General features: G+C 52.2%; 1 protein-coding gene across 1 annotated transcript; it reads left to right on the top strand.

Moving 5' to 3' along the window:
* The first annotated feature begins 878 nt into the window (after positions 1 to 878).
* Positions 879 to 8,576, top strand: LOC143186593 (uncharacterized). The gene is made up of 6 exons (XM_076390276.1): positions 879 to 6,176; positions 6,226 to 7,082; positions 7,134 to 7,191; positions 7,235 to 7,265; positions 7,644 to 7,725; positions 8,447 to 8,576. Exons 1-6 carry the CDS (start codon positions 879 to 881, stop codon positions 8,574 to 8,576), a joined length of 6,456 nt encoding a protein of 2,151 aa, XP_076246391.1.
* Positions 8,577 to 10,801: the final 2,225 nt, after the last annotated feature.

Genomic DNA, 10,801 nt, shown 5'->3' with positions numbered 1-10,801 from the left:
GTCTTCGTCTCGGAGCAACAAAGGCCGCTGCCTGTTGGATCCCTGAGAGACGGGTTACAACAGAGAGAGATAACGTACGTGCCTATCACCTCTGCGTTACTCGTGCTCTGCCACCCCGTTTAGAAGCAACCCCCGTGTGACGAATAGAAGCACACGGTAAGGTGAACGGAGTCGCCGAGCCTCTGGCCGTCCTCAGCCTCCAGGACTAGCAATTCGCTGGTTATAGCGTGTCCCTCCGCTCACGAATCCCTAAGTTACTTGGATTCGTACGAAGCGAACCTTTCTAAAAGGTGCAAGGCGAAGAGAAGAGGTCCCTCCTCCTCTCAAGCCACTCGTTCATCGACGTCTTCTTCGCACCCGAAGAAGAGTCGATAATACAGTCCACTGCATTACCTTAGCGTTACAGGCAAGGTTTTGCTATCCCCTCCAAATAGGCTCGCGAGCGCAGCCTGGAGTTGGGAATCTTTGGTATAGCTAGATTTACACTCTTGCTTACCGCCGCGGTTCCGCCGCTATCTCTCTTTTTCAGACGCCAACGTCGCTAAGGGGAGCCGGCGTCACCACCAGCCAAGGCCCTCCGATCCGCCGCCGTCCATTCGAGCCGACGAGGACCGGAGCCAGCGCCCAGCCCCAGAAAACAGATTTTAATAAACGTCGTTTCCAAGCCCTTTTCAGGGCCGACAAAATATAAAACTCGTGTCTTCGTTTTCTTTCGTATCCCCTCAATCTCACCTCATCCGGACCTCCGTTGGATCCCTTATTTTAAGCGATTCCAACATAAGGTCCTTCGAGCCGGATTGAAAGGTTGAGAAAGGGTGAAAGAAACGATCACTTCAGGTTGACCTTCGAGCAGTGTTTACCTCTCGAAGTATATCACCATGTCGAACCCCGTAAAGGAGCAGTTGACTCTTCCTGCCCTGGAGGTCGAGATGGAGGATATTCAGTCACGAATTCGGGGAATGACCCGACTCGTGACTAATCTGAAGAAAAAGGGGCGAAATAATTATACCATCTCTCTCCTCAAGCAGAAGTTGGAGTATGTAACTGACGTTTGGAGGGACATCCAAGAGCGAGTTAAACAGCTCAAAAAGGAGGTCCCTGACAGCAAGCGGAAGGTCATACCCTTCTTCGGCGAGAGCACGATGGATGATGCAGAAGATGCGTTCCATGAAGCTCAGAACTTCCTGATGACGGAATTGGACAGCCTCATACAGGAAAAGGAATCGGCTGGATTCGGTAACCCCGGGAATACCGCGGGTGCCGGAGCAACCGGCCAGCCTAGTACGCTTGAGCTTCCCAAGCAGAATTTACCGAGATTTAGCGGAGATCCGCGAAAGTGGTGTCACTTTGCGGATCTGTTCACCGCCAGCATAATCAAAGATCAACGGTTGTCAGATGCGCAACGTTTGCAATATCTGAACGGCTGCTTGGAAGGAGAGGCACTCGCATCGATTGCCACGCTTGAAATTGCGGATCGCAATTTCAAGCCGGCGTGGGATACCCTGACCGAACAATTCGGGAACCCACGTCGCATGGTGCTTCAGCTTCTCGCAACATTCACGAAGCTGAAGCCGATCAGTACGGGCGACATAGAAAGCCTGCAACAGGTCACCGTCGGCTGGAAACAAACGCTCGCCGCGCTCCAGAAGCTGGGGCGCAAGGTAGAGCATTACAGCGACGTGTTGGTCATCCTGATAAAATCTAAGTTGGACCAATCCCTAGAATGGGAATGGGAGGGCACGCAAAAGCTCAACCAAGAAATCCCCTCCTTTAATGAGATGTTGGATTTTCTCAGGGAGCAAGAGCACAGACTGCACGTGCTGATCAACCCGGTACAAAAACAAGCGGTTGACCCCACGTCAAAACCTCGCATACGGCAACATAACGCCGTAGTCGAAAGCTCTCCCGGTCCAACCTTGGAGTGTACATTCTGCGGACTGACGCACGGAATTACAACGTGCAAAAAGTTCAAGCTGCTCACGCCTGAATTGCGCTTCCATTATATTAAAGCGAATCAGTCGTGTATAAACTGTCTCGCTTCGACTCACACAGTCGCGCGTTGCCCTAAGAACGCAGCGTGTACAAAGTGCAGTAAGAAGCATCACACTATTCTGCACTTTGACGCACCACAAGTCGGCACAGGCAATCGTCGGTCGACGAAAAAGCCACAGCAGGGCCAGCGGGAAGCGGGACGGACTAACGTCTCCGCACGTGAGCCCGCGAATGTAAACACGAAATCTCGTGCTTCTACATCAAGCGCCGACGTGACGTCGCACTGTAGTGCGACGGAGAGCGGAACACCAGCTGTGTTTCTGCCGACGGCAAATGTGCGAGTCACAGGAAAGGGAGGCACGACGCGCATCGCGCGTGCACTCATAGACCAGGGCTCGGAAGCCTCCTTCATTTCCGCGAACCTCGCAAATGACTTGCGACTCGCGAGAAGGAAAACCCCAGCCACAGTTACGGGCTTGGGGGGCGGAAAAGCCCAGGATATAAAATATAGCGTGGATATCGAGTTCGGTTCGACACGTTGCACTGAGGAGGCGTTCCGCACCAGTGCATACGTGGTGTCCCGAATCACCTCGTGTGCCCCGCCGTCGGTTCACGTGCCGGAATACACCGCGTTGCGTGAACTGACACTCGCGGATCCTGACCCCGCTTCAGACCGCCCAATAGAGGTGCTGATCGGAGCTGGGACATATGCGAGTATCATTCGACCAGGGCTTCGGCGATTCGGTAAGCGAGGGCCGATCGCGCAGGAAACAGCTTTAGGCTGGATACTGTCAGGCCCGGTCGACGCAGCCACCTCTTCCCCAAACCCCGTGAGGACGCTGCATTGCACCGTCCTCGAATCGCTCGACAAAGCGATACGAAGATTCTGGGAGATAGAGGAGATTCCCTCCAAATTGGTGAATACCAAGGCCGAGGACGAATGCGAAGAATACTTCGCAAAAACCGTCGCGCGAGACGCGACGGGACGATTCATCGTTCGGTTGCCCTTCAACCACGAAAACCCGGACGAGCTGTTGGGAGAATCTCTTCCAATAGCTCTCTCCGCGTTGACTAGGTTAAGGAAAAAACTGGACCTGGATCCAACCCTCATGAGGGAATACAGTGAGTTTCTCACTGAATATGAGTCGTTGAGTCATATGACTCGCCTAGAGTTCCTCGACAAGACACGACTCTACATTCCACATAGAGCGGTTGTTCGAACGGAAAGCGCTACGACGAAGCTGCGCGTCGTGTTTAACGCTTCCAGTAAAACAGCGGGCGGACGCTCGCTGAACGACATCCTCCACGTAGGACCGAAGCTACAGAACGATATCACCGCTGTATTAACGCGGTGGCGTCTGTATCAATACGTGCTAGTAGCAGATATCGAGAAAATGTTTCGACAAATTCTCGTAGCTGCAGAGGATCGTCGATTCCAATGCATCGTGTGGCGCACGCCAGAAACCGAACGAAACATAGCGTTCGAATTAAAAACCGTGACCTACGGTACGGCGTGTGCTCCATATTTATCGATGCGAACACTTCTCGAGCTGAAAAAACGGGACGGTGACCGATTCCCGCTCGCCGCTCCTATCCTCGAGAAGGACGTCTATGTTGACGACGTGTTTATGGGAGCTCCGGACAAACTATTGTTGGAGCAAATCCGTAAACAAACGTGCGAGCTCTTACAGCAAGGTGGATTTAACCTTCGTAAGTGGGCTGGAAATTCGCCAGATTTATTAGGCAATATTCCACATAGCTCGCACTCCCACGCAGTCGACCTTGATTTGTTCGATAATTCCGAATTAAAGGTACTCGGTCTGCGATGGATTCCATCGGGAGATTTTTTCTACTTCAATCTGCAACGTTTCCAACCGTCTGCAACACCGATCACAAAGCGTACTTTGTTTTCGGAAATTGCAAAATTATACGACCCTCTCGGCTGGCTTTCGCCAGTCGTGATTCGCGCGAAAACTTTAATGCAGTCCCAATGGCTGGAAAAAATCCAGTGGGACGAGCAAGTTTCCGCGGAAACGCTCAAAATGTGGAACACATTTTGTGCGGATTGGAGCAGATTGAACAGGTGGAAACTTCCCCGATGGATCCGATATGGAGCCGACACGACTTCTGTGGAACTGCACGGATTTTGTGACGCATCGCTCGCAGCCTATTCGGCTGTCACTTATTTAAGAGTGACGACGATAGACAACGGTGTGTTTACATCGCTGTTGATGGCAAAAACGCGAGTGGCTCCAATAAAAACACAGTCGATCCCAGTTCTTGAATTGAACGGGGCCGTACTGCTAGCCGAGCTAATCTTGCACGTGAGAGACTCGCTTGCAATGAAAATAGATCGAGTAGTCTGTTGGACAGACTCAACTATCGCTCTAGCTTGGCTGAAAAAACACCCATCGACCTGGAAGGTTATAGTGGCCAACCGAGTATCGAAGATCCAAACGGCCCTCCCGAACGCGGAATGGCGTTACGTGCCGACCCGTTCGAACCCCGCGGATTTAAATTCGCGCGGGATCGACGCGGCAGAATTTCTGCAGTCGAACCTATGGACGTTTGGACCGACTTGGCTGAGCGAAGCGGAAGCGCAATGGCCCGCCATACCAGCTTCCGTTGAGACCGATGAAAGCAAGCGCGTAGCGCATGCACACGTAGCAACTCCGAAGCCGGAATGGGATTTTCTATTCCGCTTTCAATCATGGAGAAAACTGTTGCGTGTAACGGCGTACTGTCTTTGTTGGCGAAGACCGTCGCGCAACAATCAAAGGTCAAACGCCGGTCAAGTAATCGAGGCGGCAGAAATGCGTAACGCAGCTGAGCGCCTCGCACGCCATATACAGGGCGCGCATTTCGCAGAGGAATACCGATGCTTAAAAAATCATCGCAGTATCCCTGTGAAATCTCCCTTAAAAAGTCTCAACCCGTTCCTCGACGATAAGGACGTCCTGCGAGTCGGTGGAAGACTGGAGAATGCGACACTTGCATGGGAAACCAAGCACCCGATAATACTGCCTAAGCATTATGTTTCGACATTAATAATTAGGCAGTGCCACGTAGATACGGTGCATGGGGGCTTGCAGTTGACCTTGCACACTGTCAGGCAAAACTATTGGATCCTCGGTTGTCGAAATGCAGCGAAAACCGTGGTCAACAAATGCATGCGATGCGTAAGGTGGCGAGGCAACACGTCCACGCAAATAATGCAGCATCTGACCCCGGAGCGCTGCCGCCCGTCAAGAGCATTCGACAATTGCGGAGTGGATTACGCGGGACCTTACCGTGTCCGCGACTCCGCGGGCCGAGGCAAAACAGCTCACAAAGCGTACATCGCGGTGTTTGTTTGTTACGCTACGAGGGCTGTCCATATCGAACTCGTCCATGACTACACGACGAGCGCGTTCTTAGCCGCACTCGATCGGTTTGTTGCACGACGAGGAATCCCGTCCTGCATTTTCAGTGACAATGGAACCAATTTCGTCGGTGCCGATCGAGAATTACAACAGCACTGTCGTGCAGTATTTTCTGCAACGGACACGCATAATAAATGCGGTGCTATGGGCATTCAGTGGCGGTTTAATCCACCCAGTGCCCCACACTTCGGTGGAATGCAGGAGGCCGGCGTGAAATCGGTGAAACACCATTTGAAACGCACGTTGGGAGAGTTCACACCAACGGGAGAGGAAATGCAGACGTTGCTCTGCAAGGTCGAAGCGAGTCTTAACTCGCGACCGATCGCTCCCCTGAGTGACGACCCAGACGACTATGCGTCTCTTACGCCCGGTCATTTCCTGACAGGTGGACCACTAAATGCGATTCCGCTGCAGTCCATGGAAAGTGAAAAACTCTCGCGATTGTCGCGTTGGAGAGCGATTCAAAAATTCCACGAGCAACTGTGGAGGCATTGGACGCGCGATTATCTCACGCACCTCCAAAATCGCTACAAGTGGCGCACCACCCAACTGCAACTGCAACCAGGAGATCTGGTGCTAGTGCAGAATCCTCTTCTTCCCCCCAACCAGTGGGAGATGGGAAGAATTGAGGAGGTGTTCCCGGGGAAAGACGGAAATGTACGTGTGGTAAAAGTACGTACCGCAAAGTCAACTTACACACGCCCCATCACAAGGATGTGTAGGTTACCCGTGGATGAGCCCGCTACGACGACCGGCACCGAGGTCGAGCGGGCAAAATAAACACCTGTAAAGAATTTTCGGAAAAAACCAGGGAGACACCAAGGTGAGACCGATTGTTCTAGAAGAAAATCGAACGATCGGGACCCCCTCTTCCTTGACCCCCAATCCCCTTGGGAGGGGAGACGAAGTATTTCCGTCTCTATCTCTCCAAGGGAAAAAGCGCCCCCGCGAAATCGCGGGCGCTACCGAAATCGGTTGTGAGCGTCGCGCCGGCCGAGTCAGTAGAAATCAAGCAATGGAAAGCGACACACAAAATACGCAGAACCAAATCTCGGCGACCTTTGATCGCTGCTTGAAGATCGGGGAGCAGGCTCTCCAGCAAGAGACGCGTACACCCTCGCCACTGGAGAAGTCGCACCAGGAAGCAGTACAAGAAACCACTCAAGAGGAGTGGACAATAACCATCGGCCCACCAAGAATGGGCCCAGTACAGCTCAGGGTGCCGGAGCACATTCCGCGCACCACGCGGCGGTATCGCTGCACCGTCCCAGGAGGGCGGTACGCCCTCAGATGGGACCGGGAGCAGCGATTAACATCACTGCTTTGGCGGCCGGCGGTGGACCCCCCAACGCCGAGAGGCCAAGAAAAGAGTACCGCCCCCGCGGCTGCAGCGAGCCAAGCGGGCGGGAGGACGCCCAACAGGCCCCGACCAAGGACGAGGGAGGATAACCGTCAACAGGCACAAGCACCGACGACCTCCAGGGCCTTGGTGGCGGCTAGGCCCTCCCTGACTGCCAGCCGCACCCGGCGACCACCCCGGCCTCAAGGACCGACGTTGGAGGAGCTGACGCGCGCAGCAGTCGGCATCGCGGTGGAAACCTCGATGCGGCTGCTGCAGCAACAGCAGCAGCTACACCCGCAGCAGAGCGCGTCTCCACCAGCGCATAAGTAAGTTCAATTGAATTCATATTTTGATTGAATTTACGACAACGCTGCGAGTGAGTTCACTTCAATTGAACTTCACTTGCAGCACCTCTCTCTCTCATTCGCGAAGAAAGTATTAGTCTTTCGAGTCTCGCGTTACGATGTGCATACGACAGAGCATTACCGATTCTCCGTTGCACGGACCGTGCAAGGGGGGCGGTATGTTTAAAAAGCGGTTATATAACGGGCATTTGGCTCGTCCGCGAGATTCGTAATTTGTTGGTATACGTGAACGACCGAAGGTTGCCTTCGGTTGGAGCATACGTTGTCCTAGCAGCAAAACACGATCAGCTGTCGTATGACTTGTTTTTGTCGTCAAAATTAAAGTTCAAACAAAGTAAGCGTCGTCGAGCAACGGTTTTGAACTTCAGGCTCGATGTCGAGTGGGGACATCGGAGCCTGAAGGAGAGAGAGAGTACATCGTACTACATTAGCACGAAACAAAAGATAATTTGTGAGCTCCGCGTAGTGGTAAAATTTAGCACGTCTTCCGCTTCGCGGAGACACGCGCGGCTCTCGCCCCAGTCGTCTTACGACAACCAAGCTTGACACAGTCAGTGCGACCGTTCGTCAAGCGTAACTCAGCTAGCAAGTCTCCAGATTTCAAGTAGTTTGGTTACCAGACACTTGTAATCTCACTAGCTCTAAAAAGCTGAACCTCTGTCGCCGACAAACTAGGATTCTGCTCTGCTCGATTCGTACGTATAATACGTACGAAAGAGCACCTGGTTTGTCTTAAGGGACAATTGATCGAGATTTGCACTCTTGGAATCGGGGCCTGCCCTGATTCTCTGAGTCTCGTTTTCGTCTCGGAGCAACATAGGCCGCTGCCTGTTGGATCCCTGAGAGACGAGCTACAACAGAGAGAGATAACGTACGTGCCTATCACCTCTGCGTTAGTCGTGCTCTGCCACCCCGTTTGGAAGCAACCCCGTGTGACGAATAGAAGCACACGGTGAGGTGAACGGAGTCGCGGAGCCTCTGGCCGTCCTCAGCCTCCAGGACCAGCAATTCGCTGGTTATAGCGTGTCCCTCCGCTCACCAATCCCTAAGTTACTTGGATTCGTACGAAACGAACCTTTCCGAAAGGTGCAAGGCGAAGAGAAGAGGTCCCTCCTCCTCTCTAGGCACTCGCTCATCGACTTCTTCTTCGCACCAGAAGAAGAGTCGATAATACAGTCCACTGCATTACCTTTGAGTTACAGGCAAGGTATTGCTATCCCCTCCAAATAGGCTCGCGAGCGCAGCCTGGAGTCGGGAATCTTTGGTATAGCCATACTTCCACTCTCGCTTACCGCCGCGGTTCCGCCGCTATCTCTCTTTTTCAGACGCCAACGTCGCAAAAGGGGGCTAAAGGCGTCGCCACGACGACAGGGCCCTCCGATCGACCGCCGAACACCTGAGCCGTCGAAGACCGGAGTCCATAGCCCCGACCCACAGGATTTAAATTTTCAATAAACGTCGTTTTTAGAAGCCCTTTTCAGGGCCGGCAAAGATTAAAACTTGTGTATTCGTTTCTTTCGTATACCCTCAATCTCACCTTATCCGGACCTCCGTTGGATCTCTTATTTTAAGCGATTCCAACATTTATTATCCTATCGTCTATAATTCTGGGGCCCGCCTTCAGCAAAGTGTTAGGTTTGCTAGCCATATCAGGTGCTGTGTCTATTTCACTATAATTGCCGTCAGTTTGTGTGCCAATCGACTGATACCCACCCTCTTTGGTTTTGGGTGAAATATCAGTCGCTTGGCTGGGCTTAATATCCGCGTACTCCATCTCCAGCCTTTTTCCTCATATTCTAGTTTCCGTTTAGTTAGTATACTTTTACCCAATTTTTTACATTCAAATTGTCGGTCCATCATTTGTTTGAATTTATCCTGATCTGCTTTATTCAGTGAATTATAAAATTTAGGTGCGATTTCTTTACACGAGCTTTCGATTCCTCGCAGCATCTCTAAAACGCTTTTAATATCTCTGATGATCTCATCTTCTGCCTTGGAGGTCTTCTCAGCATGTTTTCTGGAATCACCTATCGGTGGACTTATATTCATCTTGTCCGTAGCAGGTTGATGTTTTTTATCTAGTTTAGAATTCCTTATAATTGAGGTCCATATCTCTGGGCAAGAGCCCGTTGTCTCACGTTTGTTGTCAGATTTTAGTGTACCAGATCTTAATTTCATTCTCTTGTCTTTCATCTCATCCTCGAGTTTGCGTAATGCATCAATATACACCAAATCAGGACTAAGTCTTCTTTCGCGTTCGTCCGATGCGGGTGTTACAAATTTATTACTATACTCGTTCTCATTGTTAGTTTTAGTAGTTACAGTATCTTTACCCAGTGAGTAATCCTCGGCTAATCCTTCCTCGCCTTTACTTTCCCCGATGGTGGTATCAGGGCGGCCCTCTTGAGGTCCCCTTCCTATTGGACTTATGCTCTTATGCTGTTCCTCAGCATCCATTATATTATCGTCGGCTGTAACTATATTTGTATCAGTGCCCCGCCTGTTCAGGCAACTGACCCCAGCTATCTCACTGTCAGACACAACGCCGGGTATGTGTCTGCCTTGGCGATCCCCCGGCAGCGGCCGTTTTCTATTTCCTTTAGGTCCACTATCCATGTTTGCATCATTTGCGGGATGAATGCGACCCAAGGACTCCAAGAACTCTCCTGTGTGTGTGTGTGTGTGTGTGTGTGTGTGTGTGTGTGTGTGTGTGTGTGTGTGTGTGTATGTGTGTGTGTATCATCAGTCCCTTAAACTTGGGACCCGCAGTCACAGGCGGCTGCGGGCCACCCAGGCGGGGACCGGTGAGTGCATTTGTGAGTGTATGTGTGGGATTGGCGCGCGTATGTGAGAAGGTAAGTGTAGTGTGACTGTGTGAGTGTATGTATGTGTGAATGTGTGTGTGCGCGCGTGTGAGATAGCAGGCTCGTGACCGGGCTCTTTAACGACACCCCGGCCATGCAGCTTTCGGCACCCGCTAGGAACCTCAGCTTTAGGCGTTTACCCCTCACCCCGTTCGCTTTCTCTTGCAGGTACCACCGACCATAGGACCAGTAACAGGACCCAAAGGAACCTGGACCAGGTCCAGGACCCGTAGGACCCAGCCCAGGACCAGGACCCAAAGGAACCCGGACCAGGACCTCCAGCCGGATGACCCACAACAGAAACCCAGGGACCACCACGAGGAGGTGGAGTGAGAGGATTTGGACCAGTTGGGCCCCCTACTTCACCGAAGTTCTCCGCACCAGGTAAGTGTCACAGGTAAGTACCCATAGGAGCGCACCCTCGGAACGCCATCAGCCAGCAAGGACCAGATAGATACCAGCCGTGGGCGGCTCACCCCCAGGCTCACCGGGCGGAGTGCACTCTATAAGAGTCCAGTTCACCCGGTGGGCCCCAGGGAGAACGCCCAAGACCAGCATCCACCCAGCCGAGGCCACAAGATGGAGACCTCAGATGAGTATCCTACAGGGAACCTGCTAACCACCCGGATGTAGGAGAAAATCAGTTCCATCAGGGTTTTCGACCCGGCACCGGTTCGTCGAGGCACCATGGTGAGTACAACGAACAACCGGGAACTAGGAAGACCCTTCCAGTCCTTAACTCCCAAAGCCCTAACCCAGACCTAACCCAGAAGCATAAAGTAAAATAAAAATACAACAGTTTTTCCATCGTATAAA

The sequence above is a fragment of the Calliopsis andreniformis genome, unplaced genomic scaffold (genome assembly GCF_051401765.1).
Source record: "Calliopsis andreniformis isolate RMS-2024a unplaced genomic scaffold, iyCalAndr_principal scaffold0017, whole genome shotgun sequence".
Lineage (NCBI taxonomy): Eukaryota > Metazoa > Arthropoda > Insecta > Hymenoptera > Andrenidae > Calliopsis > Calliopsis andreniformis.
Note: the sequence above shows the minus strand (reverse complement) of the source record. Positions and strands in the feature narration are given on the sequence as shown.